General features: G+C 38.0%; 1 protein-coding gene and 1 long non-coding RNA gene across 2 annotated transcripts; both read left to right on the top strand.

Annotated features, from left to right (window-relative positions):
- The first annotated feature begins 160 nt into the window (after positions 1-160).
- DIPK2A (divergent protein kinase domain 2A) lies at positions 161-21,808 on the top strand. Its single transcript, XM_026101680.2, has 3 exons — positions 161-1,015; positions 15,752-16,055; positions 18,920-21,808. Exons 1-3 carry the CDS (start codon positions 362-364, stop codon positions 19,249-19,251), a joined length of 1,290 nt encoding a protein of 429 aa, XP_025957465.1. The 5' UTR covers positions 161-361; the 3' UTR covers positions 19,252-21,808.
- LOC135329169 (uncharacterized) lies at positions 1,023-11,750 on the top strand. The gene is made up of 2 exons (XR_010390496.1): positions 1,023-4,732; positions 6,013-11,750. It is a non-coding gene; the product is annotated as an uncharacterized LOC135329169 (long non-coding RNA).
- Positions 21,809-22,186: the final 378 nt, after the last annotated feature.

Raw genomic sequence — 22,186 nt, 5'->3', positions numbered from 1 at the left:
CCCGCGCGCCGGGCTCCTCCCGGTGCCCCGGGTGGGCGGGGGCAGGGGCGGGCGAGGGGGACCCTCCGGGGCGGGGCGGGGCGGGGCTGGGGCCCACCGCGGCGGCGGCGGGGCCCCTCCCCGGGGCGGGGCCCCTCCCGGGGGGCGGGGCCGCCCGAGCCGGCGGACCTTTGGCGCCTCCCGCTCCCCTCCCCGCCGCTCCCCCTCCCCCTCCCCGCCGTCCCCTCAGTAACTTGGCTGCCTTTTATCGGGCGAGCGGCGAGGCGGGGAGTTTATTGGTGCCGGAGCCGCGGCGCGGCCGGGGCGGGGAGCGAGCGAGCGAGCGCGGAGGCGGGAGGGGGGCCCGGCGCGGCGCGGGACGATGCTGCGGCTGGTGTCGCTGAAGTTGGGGCGGCTGTACCGCTACGTGAAGCTGGCGGTGCTGGGCAGCCTGGCGGCGGCGCTGGTGCTGAACACGCACTCGCTGCTGGCCTCGCTGCAGCGCAACGAGCTGTCGGAGCGGCGCTTCCTGCAGCTCAATAAGTGCCCGGCCTGCTGGGGCACCAGCTGGTGCCGCAAGTTCCTCAACGGGCAGCTGCGGCTGGAGAGCTGGGGCCGCCTGCGCCTGCTGGACTTCTTCAACGTGAAGAACGTGTACTTCGCGCGCTACGGGGAGCCCCGCGAGGGCAGCCGCCGCGTCGTCCTCAAGCGCCTCGGCTCCGCGCAGGAGCTCGCCGACATCGACACCAAGATCTGCCGCCGCGCCACCGGCAGGGGCCGCTGCGACCTCCTGCAGGCCCTGCACGCCACCGAGTTCGCCAGCCTCAACGGCGACGTGCGGCTGCTCACCCCCGACGCCGTGGAGGGCTGGTCCGACCTGGTGCACTGCCCCTCGCAGCGCCTGCTCGACCGCCTGGTGCGCCGCTACGCCGAGACCAAGGACTCGGGCAGCTTCCTGCTGCGCAACCTCAAGGACTCGGAGCGCATGCAGCTCCTCATCACGCTCGCCTTCAACCCGGAGCCGCTGGTGCTGCAGGTACGGCGCCCCGGCCGCCCCCGGGCCGCGGGAGGGCTGGGGGCCGCCGGGCGGAGCCGGCCCGGCCGGAGGCGCCGCCTCACCGCGCTGGGGCGCGCAGCTCTAGTTCCCCCCCCCCGCCGTGAGGCTCGCCTGTGTTTTCCTGATTCTCCTTCTTCCTCCGCAGTGCTGCTCTGATTTAGCTCTTTCTCCATCTTTCCTGCCTTCCCGATCCGGCAGGGAGCTGCCTTTTCCCTAGCGGAGGTGGCAAGGGAGCAGCCGCTGCGGAGGGCAGGGCTGGCGGCCCGCCGTGGGGCAGGGGGTGCTCCGGGGGCTCGCACCCCTCGCAGTTAGGTGCTGGCGGCGTTTCCTGGCCCCGCTCCCATAATATATGTTCTTAGGCCGCAGTGGGAGTCACTGGCCGGTTTCTTAGGGTCTGGTTTAAGAGGAAGTGGGTAGGGACTTGTAACGACTCTGTGCTCCCCTCAAAAACGGGCTCAGGTACGGGATCGCAGGCTTCATGGGAACTAAACAGGACTTCTGTTGTTCTGTGAGGTAAAAAGTCAGAATCTTGCAGTTTGATAAAGAAGTGACAGATAAAGGCCCTGAAGGAGTGACAAATAAATGATCGGTATTCTCTTTTCCGTAAGTTCAGTATTTCATGCTCTTTAAGAGGACTGGTTATGTGTTGTTGCAATTTGGTAGACAAGAATATGTGCTTTAATATGTATTGTAAAACTTGGATTTTATTCAGATTTTTAGATGAAAAGATTTGTAGGAAACTACTGTATTCTATGGCACCATTCAGTTACATCTCTTCCATATATATATGTATGTATATATTCACGCACACTTGGATTGGACGATGCCTCCCCCTCCTTTACATTTCAGCTCATAACACTACTGAAGGAATTCCAAGCATGCCATTAGTGTATAAAGTTTGGACTCAGAATTGCTTTGTCTAACTACTGAAATATCCTTGTCTTTATCCGATGTATGCCAAAAAGAATATTTGCAAATACATTTGAAAGTATCACTACATGATTAGTTAGAAACAGCTTGTGTTTCTCTAGTGGGAGAGTCGAGAAATATCAAGTGTCCCAAAAACAATGCTGTAGGATTTACCCTCCAGCAAATTCACCTATTAAGTGCATTTTCTAGAAATGCATTTATGGAGAGGTGTACCATTACTCAATTTAAAACGTATTGTTTGGGTAGTATGCCCTCTGCCCGTCAGTCTCCCTACATACAGTTTTGGGGTTTTGTTTTTGAAGTTTTCAGTCTGCTGTTTAATGTACTTAGGGTAGACTGTGTCTCTCCCATTTTGCAGTGAAGTTGCTCCTGAGCACAGTGAAAAGGGAAACTCCACTTAAATAAGAGCATTTCCTTGCTTTGACTGTATTTGGGAATTCCCTGAGCAGAGATTTGCTTTGGCTGATCTTCATACAGCTTTGTTTTTGATTTGAATACAGGCTGCAACATATAGAGCATAGACCTAGTTGGCTTGAAAGCAGTATTATGCACTTCTTCATAGCTTGTGGGGGTAATGTATCCTTTACAAAGGATATGGGATAGTAGCAGCATTTACTATTGCCTGATAGACCAAAAGCATTGGGCAACGCTGGTTGATTTAAGAGCCTTGATTGCTGTTAGCTTCTTGATAAGCTGTAGATGAGCCCTGAGGCTGTCAGGCAAATCTGTAGAAGACATGAAAATCTTTGGACGTAGCACTTGCAAGCATTCTGCTTGCCCAAGGTGCTGCTGAGGAGCAGAGCTGGGCAAATTGGTGGGAAGCAAGGCAGCCTATTGTCTGGAGTCCGTTAAAATTCTCTGTCACTTTTTGTCAAAATTAAACGTGTTTTACAGACTTGTAAACTTGGATATGTAGGCATACTCTGGAAAAAAATTAGGGGAACTTCAGATCAGCTTTGTGCTTTTTTTAAAAAGCACCTAAAGTTAATGTATTCTGACTTTTATGAACACTCTTCTGGGAAAAAAAAATCTTTAGAAACTGGTACTGAAGGTTTGTATCTCTTACCTCTGTTGAGAATGAAATTATATCTTAATACAGACTCATATGAGTCTGTATTAACTCTTCTCATTTGCATTACCTGTAATATACCACTCCATTCTTCTCAGTCTCTAGCAGAAAAACACGTAAGAAATGGATAGTTGTGTTATTAGGCTATTGCAACAGCAAGGTATACTTTGAGAGGTGAAGTTATCTTCTTATCAGAGATGATAACTGGCCACTGAGAATTTTGGTTGTATTTATATGTAAGATATCTAAAATATCTTAGAGTGTAATGTCTGAAGTACTGAGTAGGACAGATATTCATATGGGAATGAGACCTGGAGGGGGTTTCTAAAAATAGCTGCCTCCAAGAGAGGAAACCTGCGTGAAGAATCGGATTTTAATTAAACTTTTTTTTCTTTAATGCGTTTTACTGATAGTGTTCACTTGTAATCAGAAGGCACAAGGAAGGGTACTTCCAGTTTTTGCCTTTTCTTGGTACTTGCCAGTGTGACTTTTTAAGATTGTCATGCATGGTCTTGTTTTTGGTTTAGAAGTGGCAATACTTCTAGATTCTCATTGTTCAGAATGCAAAAGTTTTGTGTTATTTAATTAATTTATAGGAGCAATCTAATGTAAAAGTTTAGACACTGAATTTAAAGCTCGATCTTTGATTTATAATGGAAAAAGTCACTTCAGTCATCTACTGGAGCTAGTAACTAGCTGGTAGAGCTAGTAGTTTATAAGTGTGTGGTTTTTTTTGTTTTTAAATCAGAGATTGGGACTTTAGCTTGAAGCTTATTTGGAGTGTGGATTATTCCTGAAGTGGCAGTGCTTATGAAATGCACTCTGTCAGAGTTGCCTGAGAGCTTTTCCTGTAGTAAGTTTTGAGGTTGTGCTTTATCCTGTAGCATGATATACTACTGTTACAAGGCTATAAACAAGAGGAAAAAGGAGTTTTGTATAGATTAATTATTGTAGTTTTAACACTAATATATATGCATTTTGATGACTTTCCTGTAACATTCTTTACTTCCATTTGTATAAATTTACATAGATGTACTCATTGAAAAATTCAGTCCCTTCTGCCATTTTTCTTAATGCTTTTATTACTGTTTACATCTCTTCTGAGTACTGGAATATGATTTTTTACTTTCACAGAATCTCACTAAACTATTTGGTACTTAAATCCATTCACACTTTTTTTTTTAATCTGAATTCACATTTGAATGAAACAACCTATATGAGAGGACTGAAGAAAACTTTTTACCTCAAAGTGTGAATGATTTAAGTTCTGATAGGTTTGGGTTTTTCCTTTCCTTCATTTTTCTCTACTAGTCCTCTCCTGCAATATAAAGGCAAATATTTTTAGTAAATTAAGTTCTGATCTATAATCAAAATCTGATGTATCTAAACCAGTATTTCAGGTAAATGTGAACAGTTTGTTCAGACAATAGCAGCAACAAAATTGCTGCTGTTCTCTTCCACTTATTTGATGGAAAATAGGGTATTTTAAGTGGGAATCACTGAAAGGGTAGGATCTCCTCATGGCATCTGAGTCCTAATTGAACAGGATGACTACAACATTTGCAAAGATAGGTAAGCCAAAGTTGCCTTATGAAGAAACTGTAAAGCTTAAAATATAAAGAGCTTTACAAACTGAGTGTAATGTGATTCCTTGTAGTGTCACTTCTTAAAGAATCCACAGAAGCAACCTAGATGTTGTAAGTACAGTTTTATCCTTATCCTATGACTTTCTATAAACCATCCACCTTCCAGATTCTCTTTTAAGAATAATTGTAGTGGAGAAACTTCTTCTCTCTTAACCATGACATAGGCTCATGTAATTAACACTGCTCAGCTTTATGAAGTAGCATGATAAATCTTGCATTTGTGTCATCATTGCAACTAGAAACATAAATGTGTTTCTATAGAGCCAGAAATGTTTGCTGCTTATTGTTAATTTCCATAGAAGCTAAGATCAGTGTTTAGTCTCTTAACTCTTACATAAATTCTTCAGTTTTTTTTTAATTGCTGACAAGATTTTCTCAAAAAATAAGGCTGTTCAACAGAATGATTTGGGGAAATGATTAAACACTCTGTAGAAATATCTGCTATTTTCCATAGAGCTCTTTCATTGGCCTATATCAGTCTGTAGTATTTCACGGTTAGAGCCTCTGCAGATGTCTTTTTGAGCCACTGTTGTGCCACCGTAGCTGCCGTGATTGGGCCACATCATGCAGCCATGCAGAGCTGAGAACACCTTGTCCGGGAAGGTCAGAAACTGGCTGCACCGTCACTGGCAGAACACAGTACTACTGAAGTGACAACTTGTTTCTGAATTAGAAAACTAAGTTTTCAGTAAAAATGGTTGTCTTTACCACCCCCCCCTGCCCCGAAGATCTTCTAGTTAACTCTAAAAGACAGTTTACATCTGTCCTAGCAATACTGAGCCATATGTTCTATTAATTGTTGTTGCGTAAGTACAGATAGAGCTGGTCTTGCTATACTTAGTCTTGCCTTTGTACTGACTGCTGTATTGGTGTAAACCAGATGAACTTTTAAAATGACAGTGTTTGCTTTGTTTTCTGAGTATACTCAAAGTCTGGAAAAACTTTGCATTTTTTAAATAAAATGCTTGTAAACAATGTTGTCTTTTTTAACCTGTAGAAGGTGATTATAATTGTATCCAGAATGTGTTAATGTAACATTGTCTATTACTGTAGCTTTTAACGAAACTGTACTTTCCCTCCAAGTCTGTTTAAAATGAAGAGTCTTTAAAGGAACTGTTGAAACTAGCAACCCATACTTTACATACAAATTGTAAATTGTGTTTAACATTTTTATTTTTCTGACTCTAAGAAAAATTCCAAAACCTATATGGAAGCTGGTTAAATTTCTGATTTTTTTCTTTTTTTATAGATTGTGTAATTCATTGCTCTTCCTTCAGATATGTGTTTAGCTTTCCAAATCCTTAGAGCTAATGGCTTCCTTCTTCTTGCAGCTTCTGATCATCCTTGCTCCTTGTCTAAAGACCAGCTGTATAATTAGGCTCCATGAACAGTCTGTTGCTGCAGAACCTGAAATTCTATTGTTTTCTGTTCATGTCATGGTTTTCTGTTTGTTTTTGTGTTGGGAAAGGTAATTGGCATCTGGTATACACATATTAAAACATTAACTGTGATCTCTTTGAAATGGTTTCTTGCTCTGATTTCACTCAAAGTAGCAATTTAGTCAATTGTAGAAAATTATTTTGCTGATCCATATATAATTCAGTTAGAAGTGAGTAGGCAACTTTTCTTGCCTGTTATTTATCTTCTGTTTTTATCATGTAACACTAATCTAGCTGTAGCTTATTTTCTGTGGTTCTGTGATATTTTAAACCCACGAGTAGAATGCTATCTAGTATTAATACCTGATGCCTCTTAAACTTTCCTCATTACTCGGTCTTGGTGTTTCCGAACAGATAGTTGCTGTATTAGATACTGAGCAGTGGATTTAAGTTGGTTATCTAGGCTATCTGAAGTGTCTTCTAGTGGACTTGCATTGCTATAAGTGTCTGTGTATACAGATACTGGCATTTTTGACATATTAAGCAGTATTTAGTGTTTCAAAATGTTGACCATTTTCTCTGATCTTTACGAAAGAGTTAAATCTAGCTGTCTGAGGTCCGTTGTTATTAGTATATCATGTTGTTCTCTAATTGATTTGTGGCTTTTAGATAGTCTACAATTTTGTATATTATTCCATTTTAGAGATTCACTGCAGTCTAATCAAGATCACTTTCAATGATGGCTTCCCCCCCCCAAATTAGTTCCATAGAGTAAACTTTTATTTTCTATTTGAAGACTATTTTATTTATTTTTTTTACAGTGAAAATAAACTAGGCTTAAAGAATGGCTTTTAAGTGTTACTTGTGTAAATGGATTTTTTTTTCCACATCTTGTGATTTTTTTTTCTTTGGTTTTTTTTTTGACTAAATCATTTGACTGACACCTGTATAAAAGATAATATAAACCCCTTGCTTTCTGAATTGAAACTCTAGGTGTTAAATTGAGGTTTTAGTCTTTCTTGATTACTGTTTTACATGCTTGTAAGTGTTTTGGGGAAAGGAGATCACTTTGTCATCTGTCCCTGAATTTCCATTGTGCAAACTTTAAAGAAGAAACTAAAAATTATTATGTCCAGTTAAAATTGAGAAGCTTAGTATTTTGAGTATTTCACTGATTTGACTGCAATTAAGACTGAAGAGTTATTTTCTGCAATGTCATATGAATGAGTGTGTTAGATCAGAAGTGGCTAGTACCTGTGAGGTTATCCCATTCAATTGTTTTCCTTAACTGATCAAAAATATTTTCATCCTTCTTTTTGGTGAAGCCTTCCCAAAGTAAAGGAGTGTAAGTAAAGTAAAAGGAATGTTTTTGGAATGGTGAAGAAATTCAAGCTATTGAGGATATAGATTATGAAGAATGTCTGTCTTAATCTAGTGGCTGCTGAGAAATCACTGTATAGACTTATTAAGTAGAAATCTTTCTGATAAATTGTAACTTTGGGCAGGTAACATTAAAAAAGGTCTGTTAGCCCCATATTATGAACCTTGAAATATCTACGTTATCCATTTACTTCTGTATACATGTGTTGTGGAGGGGGAATAGTATTTTTTTTTCCTGAATTAAGTAATTGAGGCTTTGTTTTAGTCTCTTTCATTTTGAAAATTTTTAAAAGTAGATGTAGGCCATCTCTGCTATGATTTCTTTGTAGTGATATATCCCAAACCCATAGCCTATGAGAAGTAGATAATGATCATCAGCATCTGTTGCTGAACTAAACACTAGTGTGAATAGGTAACAACCAATTGCAGCATTCAGTTTTCCTCCCTACTCTTGCATTTAATCATTATCCATTAACTTGTATGAAGAAATAACATACTTCAACTATATGTATGGGCAACTTAATTATTGAGCAACTTCTAAGTTGGTTTATGTTTAAAGTTGTTTACATGTTTTTGTTCTATGGTGTGTAAATTAAGCCTGATATTTTCCACTTGTTGGTATGAATTGTATGCAGTAACTGTTTGAAACCTAAAAAAAGCCTCAAACTCAAATAAACTAAAGGAACCTAGTTTCAGTGGGGAACACTAATATTCTGAACATTAAATTTAATCTGCTCGTGTGTGTGTGTGTGTGTGTGTGTGTGTGTGTGTGTGTGTGTGTGTTGGGGGGGGCACATATGCTCAACTTTTCTGGGAGTTGCAGTTGAACAGAATGATTTGGGATGCAGTTGTGAGTGAAATTCTTTTTGTTACACACACACACACACTCACTCACTCATTCACTCACAAATATGTTTGCATATATATATATCCTAAATTGCATTTTAATAAAAGAAAGCATCTGCATTTAGGCTATTTTTTAACCTCCTTTAGATCTGAAAGACTTCTTTGTAAAGTCTGATCTCCAAGTCTGTGTGGCCCCAGAGTTGTGCTTATTTGCCTTGGTGACTAAAATAAGTCTGCTACTTCTGTTTACACTGCAGAATCAACACTACTCTGGGAGAGAGAACTAAATTTTTTCCTTTTGAGGAAGAGCATATTATTTAAATTCCACTTGTCGTGCCAGTTTGTGCCTCAGCAAACATAGTTTAGTATCATGGTTTTAACAAAGGTGTCACAAAGGGTGTAATTTTCCTATCGAGGCCTTCAAGGTCATGATGAGCAGTAAGAAAAGTCCCCACTCTGCTTTTGGAATCTTGTTTAATTTCATCGTATGTAAGATGTAGCTCTTTGTATATGTGTGTGGATTTTTTCTTTTCTTTTTTTTTTTGTGTGATGGAATTGACTTTATAGAAAAATTAGTAGTGATGTAGCAAATTCTAGAGCAGTCTTTGTAATGGAAAGGATTTTTTGTTTTTTAATGCTACAGTGGAACAATAGCTTAAAGGTGTTAGTAGTCACTTAAACTCTTTTGTCTTTTCTTGGACTTTATTAAGATGAATTATTGGTTTGATTATGTTAACAGTATTCTTTAAAGAGTTTGATTCAGACTGTTTTTTTTTTTTTTTGGTTATTGCAGACTTACAATAAGCTTTATCAACTTCAAGCAGCTTCAAGCCTTTACTACATAATGTAATTCACAGCTCTGAACATTCAAAACCAGTGGCAGATTCGTGTATTGTTTCATGTTTAGACAGATGGGAGTGAGGAAGACAAATGAACTATTAGTGTGTTTTTATGCTCGAGTGAAATGATAAATTCACCGTATTAATTCTCAATATTTCTTCTGAAACTAAAGTATGCTTTTTGTTTTTCTTTTTTAAGACATAAAGGCAATATAATTCTTTCAGGAACAAAATGCCTTTTGTCCCTTTGACAGGATTTGTTTAGGTTTTTGAGTTTTGCTTAGAGAGATGTCATGTAGCTACTTGAATTAGGGTATCAAAAATATTTTTTGGACTATGTGTCACTGGAAGTGGAGGTAGCTGGAGTTTTCTCATGTTTACTTTTTTCCATCTTTATGTTGAATGATCATTATACATATTGCCCTATGAATAGAGAAAGATAGCAATTTCTTTAATGAGGGAAAACTTACTAAGCTACCTGTTTATAGCTTTTCAGTGTCCACTGCTGTATTTTTAAACACTTCTAAAAGCCTAATTTTCTGTGGTTTCCAAGGCATTTGGGTGTATATTCACAGATAAAATGTGAATGGGTGTGTAAGAATTGTAGACTCTTTTATCAAAAAGCTGTTCCTGAGTTTTGAACAAAAGCCTGGTGTTTTTAATCTGAATTGTCAAATGTATAGATTTTTCTAAATAGTCTTCGATAGTATATTCAAGTACAAAACTATCTAATCAAATCTTTATGCTGTTAGTATTTTTGGAGTTGAAACAAGACCTATGCCCTTCATTTCATACATCAGTTTGAGATTTTTTGGCAGCTACCTATTAAGCTTTTTCTTCTAAATGTAACTTGTTCATGGAAGCCCTGTTTAATGGTCATACAAACTAGTGTTTGTGTCTTCCTGGCTTTTTAAAATGGGGGGGAAAAGATCTTCCTGTTAACTACAATTCAATCTAGAAAAATGCTTTCAAAATAGAACAGCACAAAAAGTTGCAAATCTTTGCTTACAAAGATAACGTATCTGCACTTCAATTAATATTCTTGTCCAATTCACTGTGTGAATATAAAACTGGTGAATTGGGCACTTGTACATATTTTTATCCCCTTCTTCAGCTACTGACTTGGGTAATGAAGTGTAGATGTGGCTGTTACATGCCAGATGGAAAGGAGCCAGAACAGAGATGTTGTTTGTACATGTGCAGATGTTGGCAGGATTCCTTGTACTCCTGTTGTGAAAAGATCTTTTTATGGCCACAGACTTATAAATATATCTGTGTTACATTATGGCATGCAGATATTATACTTCTGCTGAGGTTTCCTTCTAAACAAACTGAACTGTTCCTAGAATTTCTTATGTGAAATGAAATTCGGTGTACACATACACAACAGGAAGCATAATACATGTGTGTGTTTGTGTGTGTGTTTTTTTTTTTTTTTTTTTTTTTTTTTTTTTTTGTTTAAGATCAGTATACAGTTGTGGCTAATGCTGTACTTGCACAATCAGTTTAATCCATTTTATAAATCCGTGCTGTTGCTGGAAGGGAATGGTCCCCTTATCCCTCTCCTCTTCTCTGCACCGGCTGTGCAGGCCATCTCCCCTCCTTTTGTCAGTACTAGCGTTATGTGGTGATGTGATGAGCTGGATCAGGATACTGATTCAGCTGAACCCCAGCTCAGCAAATAAAGTGATTTCCAGCTGTGTCACTCTCTTGATGACATGGAGGGGATTGAAATGAATGTTTGGCAGGTTGGGAGGGATGGCCACCTTCCCCTCAATGGCAGCATGGCCTTTGCCAGATTCGAGTGGCTGTGATTCAGCTTGTGCCTTTGCCTCTCTCCTAAAGTATGAACAGAAGAGGACTGGGATGTAGGAAAGGAACAGGGTGGAGTTTGTGCTCTTACGAAAGACACTAATCAAGCCATTGCTAGAATAGCTTTGTTTCTCCTTTAGAAATTGTTAGATGTTGTCCAAAATCATACCTAAAATGTGAACATGGCTAAAGTGCAGTGATACGAAAATGTTATGCTCATTTGGTGAACTCAGTTAAACCTGTGTTCATTGGAAAGTGAAATCAGATAAACTTTCTCCAAGATATAAAATTGTTTTGTAAGACAGTAATCTAGCGATGTGATAAACTAGACTTGGCTGAGTGTAGAACTGATAGGCACACGTGTGTGTGTGATCCTTGACAAAAAGCTGGGAGGCTTTTTCCTGGTAGACACTGGCAGATAATATTTTGAATTTGTGTATGTGTTGCCTGATCCTAGTCATTCAGTTCTCTGAATGTCGTCACTTATGATAACTCTTTCTTGCTTTTTGTGTGAAACATCATGTTCCTTTGTAAATAATTAATTTCAGTTGACGGACAACATCCTTCTGATCTCTGTTCATTTGCATGTTGGTTTGTTTTGATCCAAGACTGAACACAGAGATGATATAAGTGCATGAAATCTTATTGTGGGGGTGTTTGTTGATGCCACAGATGGAAACTCTTCATTTTACTGGCCTGTTTGTACAAAAAAAGAAGTAACACTATTAGCGCACGTTTCATTTATATTTGTTGGAAAATTACTTTGCTAACCATGAAAAAAGCAAATAAAAAACTTAAGTTGTTTCTGTGGAATGAGTCATTTCACTTGGCATGATCTAGTGGATATTTGGCCCTAATTACCACTTTCATAAACTGGCCTGAAGTCTGCAGATGAAAAGCTGAAGACTGGATAAGTGTCATGCTTATTGCATAGCAGGTTCGAGTGAGAGAGATTAAATTTTCCTCAATTACTGAATCACAGCTTGAAAACATCGTATTGGTCTCAAAAAGATCAAGTGATTTCTGCATCATTCTCAGGATTTTTCATGACCAGATATCTGTGTTGGTGGATCAGGTGATTAAAATAGAAGTCCGGATACTTAGAAATCTGTTAGTGCTATAAATAAAGCACCATAAAAACTTTAATGCTATTCTGTAATTACCGTGGGTCTGATGTCTTCTTGACCAACGCAAGAGGATACTGACTTCTTAAAATGTTCACTTTTTATAGCCAGGAATATATGATAGTTAAGTGTTACGGACAGGATAAAGGTGGCTCTTTGCAATGGTAAATATAACTTTTTTCCCCTTAAAATTGTCTTCTGCTCTTGCTATGGCAATGTTAGATTAGTTTAATGGCTGTTTTCATAAAGATGACAAACTGAGTCAACAATATATCTTAATTATGAATTTAATTTCTTCAAACATAGCATGTATACAAGACTTGGCTATGTAACACCAAACAGACCTCGCAGGCTCCATAGTGCTCTGTCTTGAGCTGGAATAGTCAGGGTCAGATGCTAAGCTTCTCTAGAATCCAGCTGTTGATTAATGTTAACAGATAAGTATTTATACATGCTGAAAGTTAATTTTAAATATTAAATAGTTTTAAAAGCATAGATGAACAAATTATAATGTTCCTAACTACTTCAAGGCAAGGACTCCTGGAAACTAAATATAATTTAACTTGATACTGAGCCTTAACTTTAGTTATGGGCTCAATCAGGGCCTCAATAGCATTTTATTGAATGCCTTAGTTATATCAAAAGAGAAGTATTTTAATGACCATTAAGTCATGCCCCATTAATAAAAGCCACTTAATTGCAGAAGTGAGCATATTTCATTTGTGCAAGCTACAAAGCTGTAAACAACTTCTTGATGAGAGCAGCTAGATAGTGTAAAACTGTTTAAAATGAACTTCTTAAAATACTCATCTTGTATGCTATGATATTAGCTTCTGTTAAGTATTCTATGGTTTTGGGATAGTATTTGTTTTAAGCTTTGGTGCTAACTTTATTTTTATTAGAGGAAAAATTCAGTGATGCTGGAAGATGCACGGGTTTAGAACCAGGACTGCCCTTACAGGTAGGAGGATTGGGAGCTTTGGCCTCTTCGCCGCCATGCGATCGGAAGTATGTCCATGTACTTCTGATTGCATGGCGGGGAAGAGACCGAAGTTCCCAATCATTTGACAGGTACATACTTGGAATAAGATTAAATAATTCTTCCATGCACTTTGATTATGTGATAATGAAAACGAAGAAGGGCTCTGAGTCACTTAGAGGTGGTTGGCAAGGAATGTGCTTCCAGAGCAGAAACTTCTATGCTGAAGCTTCCCTCTCTGTCTTAAGGACCATTAGAAAGAGGACAGAAATGAGCATGCTGTAGGTCAGGTGAACTAGTTTGCTAGTCTGGAGTTTCTCCTGTTCTGTGCTGGAGATGTGAAGTGGGAGCCATGTGGAGTGTTCCAGGGAACTTCTACACTCTCTGTGTCATAGAAATGGAAAGGAATGCTCCAATCCTTTCTTTACTCTGTTTCGTTTTTTTTTTTTTTTTTTTGGGGGGGGGGGTGTCTTACTGTCAGTAAGAACCTTATTTACTGTTTCATAGACATCTCTGTATAGTTCTGAACTTCTTCAGATAATGATTCACAGTGGATGAGAAGGGAATAGTACCTGCCTGTGAATTTCTGGGAGAAGTTGCACCACAGAAGCAATTGTGTTGACCATCCAGAAGAGGGGTGGTAGTGTGCTTCAGTAAAGCTTTTCATTAGTAGTAGTAGTTGTCTGTGTAACTTTTGGAACTAAGAATCTCATTTTGTAATTAAATAGCTTGTTAGATGGAGAGAATCTCTGTGAAGGATTTTGTTTGTTGCTTCCTGAAACCCGCAACTGTTGTGAAATCCTAGAAATCAGATTCAACGAAGAGAAGCTATTGCTGCTTATTTTGCTTTTTCTTCCTGTGTGTTTACCAGCAGTGAATTTTAAAAAGTAGAGAAGGCATCCGTAAGAAGTGTCATCTTGAGTAATGCTAGGGGATTCATCGATCCAATAAACTTTTAGGTAAGAAGCCAATTAGTAGTCATCTTAATCATACTTGGCTCCTGACATGCTTACACAGAAAACTAGTGAAATATGCAAGCAAGTTTTGTGAGCAGTGATTGGAATGCGCATTTTTGACATATTATTGTATGGGCTATCATGATCTAAGCAAATCTATTTTGTGTTTTGGGGGGCTTCTTGATACTAAATTTGTCATCTTAGTGTTTGTATCAAATGTAGCTTTAACTTTGCTGTTTGCATTTCTGGAAGAAATATTAGTTCTTGGGGATGGATATGCCATATAGTTCCTAGTGTTTTGCAGAACTTCTGGTGTTTCTGACCAACATCAGTACTCTAACCTTGGCATAGAGTTATCTGATGTCTAGTCCTTCAAATAAAATAATTGAAGCTTTGTTATCAGAAGAAGCACAGATGGATAAAACTTAGATTTGTCGTAAGGGAGATGTGAATCCTGGGGTTATGCTGATTGGGTAGGTAGGCACTCTATTAATTTTTTCATTTGATAGGATGCACACAGAGATGGGTGAGCGGTGGGCTGCTCTTCCCTGACTGTGTTTTATCGTTCAGATCTGTTTTGCTACTTGATGCATTTCCCTCCAGTGTCTCTTTTTTCTCTTTACCACAACCGTTCTGCTGTCATATATTCTAGTAGGTCTAGAGCTCCCATTCAAACTGAAACCCTCCTGCAATTCAACCCATGTGGTGAAGCTTTTGCTACATTATCATTGCAAAGTTGATTGAGTTGTCGTCTGGTGACATGATAGTGGGGTAGTGCAGGAGGAAGGATAGCATGTGCAAATAGTGATACTTCCTAATAGTTAAAATTAGTGTGCTTTATGTCCTTAAGGAGTGCTAAATACTACAACTTGAGGCTTTTAATCTTTAATTTCTGAGATTTCTTCCTGATGCGTAGTATGGAGGATACGTTTTAAATGCTTGTGTTTGTTCATGGTGAAGGTTTTGGGGCACATTCAGCACAACTGAAATACAAAAATATGCTTTTTTATTGCTTGTAATATGTTCTTAATATTCGGTCTCTTGCATTAATTTCCAAGAAAACTGCTAATGGAGACAGATTTTACTTGTTATAATTTTATGTGGTCTTGTATAATGCCTGTGCACATACAGGTATGCATACATGCACACAAGTACATATATGGCAATTCATCAAGAGATGAATTGTTAAGGAGTACTAGAGGCTTAGAAAACCCTGAACTACTTTTCATACCTCGGTTTCTTCTGTGTTCCTTTCTGCAAGATCTTCATGTGAGAGGATCCTCAATGAGAATCCAATCAACTGGGTGAAAAACAGGAAAAGTTGTAACTTGACTTTTTAAAATTACAGTCTTAAAAAAAATTGGTTTTTATTACAAGCATGAGATTGAAAAATCATTTTGGCAGAAAATACACTTGCATTTGTACAAATATGTATAAAGCACCAGTAGAAAAAAGACAGTTAATGAAATTGAAAAATACACAATATGTAAAAAGCTAGATATATTTTATAATTATATATTACCTTAGATCCAGCTCTCCCCCTTTACATTAGTAGTTCACTAGGATATCATGCCTGCATAAATATGTTGTGTTGTTCTTTCTTGCCTTTCAAATCTTAGAAGTATATCCAAATGTATTTATCGTGCATATCGATAGATATTTACAGGTCTTTCTCTTAAATTTTATTGCACAGCCTTTTAAAATATAAGCTGTTTTGTATTAATGAAAATATATATATATTTTTTTAATATACAGAGTTTTCCGTCTGATGAGGGTTGGCCATTCGCAAAGTACTTAGGAGCATGTGGAAGAATGGTGGCTGTCAATTACGTTGGAGAAGAGCTGTGGAGTTACTTTAATGCACCGTGGGAGAAACGAGTGGATCTGGCCTGGCAATTAATGGAAATAGCTGAGCAGCTGACAAATAATGACTTTGAATTTGCACTCTACCTCCTTGATGTCAGCTTTGATAACTTTGCAGTTGGACCAAGAGATGGGAAAGTTATCATTGTAGATGCAGAAAACGTTCTAGTAGCAGACAAAAGATTAATCAGACAGAGTAAGTGTCTTCTCCCTCCCTTTCCCCTCCACTCCCCTCCACTATTTCTCTTGTTTCTTTCTTTGTAATCACAATTTCTTTTTAAAGTATATATAGTTGCTAAAACCCATTTTGTGATAGCGGCTTTATTCTACAACTAATTAGCTTTGTGTGACAAATAGACTACTAATTAGATTGACTAATTTGTCAATTTTACAAAGTGTTGAGGTTACCTGAATTTGATTTACATATACTTCTAGTCTCTGTATTCCTGTTTAAGTGGGAGCGGGGGAGGAGGACTTGGACGGATGGATGGCAGGCAGGTGCATGGCCTGACTGACTGCTCTATCTTAACGAAAATAGAGAGAGTGCCATCTTTCCCATAGTTACATAGCCTGCCTCTGGTTCAGTTGTTCAAGTGGTTGCTCTGCAGTAATGGAACTGAAGGAACGGGTAATCTTAGTACCGTTTCCAATTTGGAAATGTGAAAATCTGTTCATCTTCTTGTCAACTGTAAAAAGCTCAAAGCAGCAGCAACAGGAGAGGTGTTTGACAAAGTGGCATTGTGTGGGTTTATATTTCTTTTGAGCTTATACAGAAAACTTTACAAACCTAAATGCTAGAAATACAGAACATGAAACCTTAGATTCTGCAGGAGTTTGTGGCAGTAGGCTAAGGGATTCCAATTTGCTTTGGGTGAATGGATATTTTTTAAGCTTCGGAAATAGACTTCATATCCTGTGTTGCAGAATTAATTTTAAGACCACGTTCTCTCTTCATGCACTCTTCTACAAGGAAGGTGTGTGGGTTTTTTTTTTATTATTATTAGACTTATTATGCATTCTCACGGAACTTAGATTAAAACTATCGGAGCACATCAAGAAACCTTTTCAATGCACTGATTATCCAGTACATTTACTTTAGTACTTATAGCCACACAAAGTTTCACCTTTTTTTTCTTTTTTTTTTTTTTTTTTCCTCCATCCTCTTAAAATAATATCACTTAAGACTTTGACTTTTGGAGCACATCTAAATTGCTGGGTCGCAAAGGTGTTTAAATGAACTCTGAAAGCACTGATGTGTATGTGGACTAGGAGCAAATAGTGTCTGCAGAAGCTGGATCTTGAAAGTTTCACACTTGCATCGGTTCTGTGTGGCTCTCAAACCGAGTTGGATCTAATTAGGGTTTTGATACAGCATTTATAATCTAATAATTAACTAAGAAAACAGAAAACAAATGATAATACAAAAAAGTTCTCAGTCTTAGTATAATCTTAATATTTAATACTGATTTACTTAATCTCCTGAAAAGTTTCATTACTAGTCTGTCTAGAATGATTAATACGCCTGTTTAGATATTTGAATATGTACATCCTGTCCGATGACACTGTGTAGTGAAATATCTAATCCTACTTGTGTTGGGTATCATATTTGCGTTTGCTTAAATCACCTTTTTCCCCACTCTTCTGATGTTGGCTTTTTTTCCATTTTGAGTTTGCCATTCATTGTACAAATTTTACGTGATATTTTTATAGTTTTAGCAGTCATCCCTCAGTAGCTTTTTTTTCTAGACTTGCTTTCAGTGCACCATAAATGAGTAGACTAATAGTCAGCCCAGAGACTACCAAAAACTGGTACGTTTTCCTGTGTACATCAGTCCCAAAAGAGACTTGCAGAACTACGAGACTCCCTGAAAAGGACAACTCCTCAAACCTGTCAGTAATCCAAAAAATTTAGGAAGAAAGTTTTCATTTAAATTTTTCAGTCCGAAAGTAGTAACAAGTCATCAGGAGCTCTCAGGCTTAGTTACTCATTATTGTCAAGGTATTTTTTGTAGAATCGGTTTTCAGTTAAAGAAGGCTTTGTGGTAAGTCAACTATTTTATCTCCTGTTAGAAGTTTTGGCATGTATATAGCAACAAACAATGGAAGCTTTGGTTTTCCATGCTAACTTAATTGTTCTAACTCTACAAGGCTTAATTCTTATGAGCTTTAAAAAGAAATTGAACTTGATATTCCAATCTTTTGGGAATGTTCAGGGCACTCAATTTTCAGATATGAGGAAGCTGGAGGATAAAACCAAGGCATTATAGCAGTAAAATATGAGCTCAAGTTCTTCAGTTTTGTATTTGTGTTTGTTAGTATCTTAGTGGTTACAGGTTGAAACTTTGCTAAAGTTTTATTCTTTATATATAAAGAAGTGTTTTCTGTGCTCATAAATATAATTTGTTTTGCTCAAATATTTTATTTTTTCAGATATTATATATAATGCATCCGCTTTTTAATATTGACTTAGAAACTACATCTCTGAAGTGAGACGTTGGAAGATAGTGTTTCAGAAGTTTATGGCAGTTACTTTGTAATCGGGGTTTTTGTGCTTTGGCAGACCATTTGCCAGTACTCGTTCCCGGGGCAACTGGAGCAACCAAATCTAGTTGTTGCTACAATAGATCATGTTGTTTGTTTGTTTTTTCTCTTGACTCCAGCTGTGAATCATTCTCTTGTACTTGTTTGTGCTTCACTTTTCCCTCTGGGTATGAGTGCGAATGTGGATTTCTTGTTTTCTCTGTGATGGTGTGTGGGATTTTTTTGTTCGTTTTGTTTTTGTTTTTTACTTCCCTCTGTCTAGCCATCTATTTTATCCTTTCTTTCTATCTTTTCCCTTATTTTTATACTGCTAGGACTGTTTCAGCTGAAAGGCATATCAGTCAGGTGAAATCTTAAAAACTAAAACTTTTCAGATTGCATCCAGACAAAGCTGGTTTATATGTTAAATATTACCAGTTTGCTTTGTATTGAGCTTCTGACTGTGTACAGCTGTGCATATGTTCCTTCCTCCTCTCTCACACAGTATTTTTTTTCCTTTTACTGTCTTATATTTCACAGATAAACCTGAAAACTGGGATGTGTGGTATGAAAGCAAGTTTGATGACTGTGATAAAGAAGCTTGCCTGTCCTTCTCAAAAGAGATTCTTTGTGCTCGTGTCACTGTGGACCACAATTATTACGCTATTTGTCAGAACCTTTTATCGAGACATGCCACGTGGCGTGGTACTTCTGGAGGACTACTGCATGACCCTCCTGCTGACATTGCCAAAGACGGCCGACTTGAGGCCTTGCTGGATGAGTGTGCCAACCCAAAGAAGCGATATGGCAGATTCCAAGCCGCAAAAGAACTGCGTGAATACCTTGCACAACTGAGTAATAATGTGAGGTAGTCCACAGTGGAAAGCTTTTTGTAACACTGGCTAGAACACTATTGCAAAGACACATAGAAAATAAAGTCTCGAACTTACGTATTCAGAAGAGAAAATAAAAATGAGACTAGTTTATCAGTTTTATAAATACCATAAAAATATAATTTTATGGTGTTTTAATGTTCCTTTGCAAACAGACAAGGTACTTACTGAACTAAAACTTGAGCTACTATTGACTGTTCTCCCTAACTATTTAAAAGGGGGTAGGTCAAAAAAAGACTGTGATACAAGCTGTCAGTTGAGCTGTGTCAAAGGGTACTTTACATAAAACTGCATTAGTATCACAGTTTTGTGAAGCTGGTGTTCTTACTTGGAAAGTCAAGTTAGACTGGCCTGTTTTAAAGGCCTTTTTCCTGATGTCATTGTCTCATTTTTGTGTTTGTTTAAACACCTTGAAGTGGCATTTACATACAGGTAAATCTAGCTGTCTGCATTGTTTTGAATTTAACAGGCTTTCATATTAATGCTGTGCAGTATGTTTCTACTGTGAGTGCAGGATTCCCATGTTTACCATCTAATTTTAGGGTTTTTTTACACTGTGTTTTACTATGCTTAGACATTGTGTATTTTTTTAAGATCATCATAAACTCAAATGTCATTCGAACTAATATTCATTTGATCTCTTTTGTATTTCTGCCATTGGAGATATCACTTAATGTAATTACTGTACAAAATTTCTACCCTTCATGCCAGTATATATACATGACTGTTTAGCAGGGAACCATGTTATGAGCAAACTCTCATTTTTAACAAAGATAATTTGAGGATTGGAGAGAGACTAGGATAAGAGAATCTTAAGAATATAAGTTGAAGATAGAAGTTTGACTAAAAGTAAAAATTCACTAGTCCAGTGTAGCTGAGCATAAACCAAAGACAATGGTTTTGTTTGTTAGTCCCTAATCTAATCTTGAAGAAAAAATGATATACTGTAGTGAGGTTAATTCTCAAAGTTCAAATTTCAGTGGTCCTTGATTGTTTGAAAAAACTTCTAAAACTACTTGCTGATACTAGAAGCAAACCCTAATTTGAATAAAAATGTCTAGCAGGTTAGCAGTTTGTTTTACACCTTTCCCTATTCTGTTGAATTGAAGTGTAGTGAGGTTTACTGAATATTCATCTTCTGGTTTAACAGAATAGATTAAGCTCTACTCACTCTAGACACCATTTCCTGAATTAGGTCTGTCTGTTCCCAGTGCAGGTAAAATTGGCTTGTTGAGGTTTGTGTAAATCTGAAGTAGTTCCTGTAAACTATAATTCTTGTAAAAACCTCAATTACTGCTACAAGAATCAACTTCAAAGCTTGTTTTTATTTTTTTTAACTTCTATAATGCTTCATTTTCCTGAAGTCTTATTTATAAAAAGATACTCCTAGGAAATGTATGCATATTTCTTCCTGCAACAGTAATGAAGAAAAGTCTTAGAAGAAGTCTTGTATGCTTGTATAAAACTCTACAAGCTAAAAATTCCGAGCAAGGTGGCATTCCCTACTTTCAATGGGTAGAGTCAGTATGCCTCTCAGATGCTGCGTCATGAGAGTGATGGAAACTGCTGCTTTACCAAGTTGTTGTAAGGGCAAGGTGAAGAAAATGGTGAACTCATTGCCCCTTTCTGAAAGCCGAAAAGGTGCAGCCATGTAAAGGTGCAAAGTGTTCCTTTACTTTCTTTCTAAATGATTTAGGTGAGTGTATTAAGGATATTTTAGAATTCTAAATTCTCACTTTGAAACTTCTTTGCATATGTAGACCTAACTTGCTCCCAATCCCTTGCCTTGCTTGTTTTCAGAAGTCAGAATGACCAATGCAGCTTTTAGTTTTCATTTCTCCCTTCCCCTCATTTGATGACTACTTTACATACTTGCTCTGGCATAAGGCTTCAGAGAGGGTTCACTTTAATTTTTTTTAAATAACATGATCCACTTATTTGAAGAAAATAAAACAAAACAACCTTAAGACTAGGTAACACTATAACGCTATCCTATCTTATCACTAAAATTGATTTTTTTTTTTTTTTTTTTTAAATACCATCCACCACACTTCCTGATGAGCGAGTGTAGTATGATTGTTAAAAGGTTTAACACAAACACTGCCATTTCTGGTTACTACTTGAGGCAGTTCTGTAACTGCCAGGTTGTCCTAATAGATTTGGTTTGGGGTTTAGTTCCCTCTGGGATAAGTTACTAAAGCTAATTATAAAAGGAATTTGGAACTTAAAAAAAATACTACAGGGAAAACATTGTGGAAAGCAATAAATCCTGTTCTGTTTGCACCTATCAGATATGTATTGTACAATAACAATTTATATTTTTAGTCATTGCCCATTATTATTGATGAACACTTGGTGAAATATTTTTGAATGAGATGTTTGGGGTTTGTATGTGCATTAAAATTGTCTTTTTGTACTGTAAGTTACTGTTTGATTGGAATATTTTATCAAAACTGTCTCCCTGTGCCTTTATATTACAAGAAAGTTGTTTCCACAACTTCTAATGATATTAATAAAGTATTCTTTAAGAACCTCATCTCACTGATACTCCTTTTCAGATCTGTCAGTATTTAAAGTGTTTGACTTTGTGTAGGATGCATTAAAATATACATAGAACTATTTTTTTTTGTAGTATTTTAGAATGCACCATAGTCAAAGGTGACAGAGGGGAAAACAGCTCCCCACTTTTTTTTTTTTGTTTAGTAAACTAACTGTTGCAAAGCATAAATGATCTGTCAGGAGTCTTTACCTTTTAGAAATCATCATTGGAATTAGGACTCATTGTCCTAAAGACAGCGCAAGTCATATCTTCCTGTTTTATGAACTGAAAGATTGAATAGCTTCAAATTAAGCAGGTTGATATCTTCTCCCTTTCTATGAGGGACTGATTTTTGCTTGTAATTGGAGCAATTTA

The sequence above is a fragment of the Dromaius novaehollandiae genome, chromosome 9 (genome assembly GCF_036370855.1).
Source record: "Dromaius novaehollandiae isolate bDroNov1 chromosome 9, bDroNov1.hap1, whole genome shotgun sequence".
In the NCBI taxonomy this organism is placed as follows: Eukaryota; Metazoa; Chordata; class Aves; order Casuariiformes; family Dromaiidae; genus Dromaius; species Dromaius novaehollandiae.
Note: the sequence above shows the minus strand (reverse complement) of the source record. Positions and strands in the feature narration are given on the sequence as shown.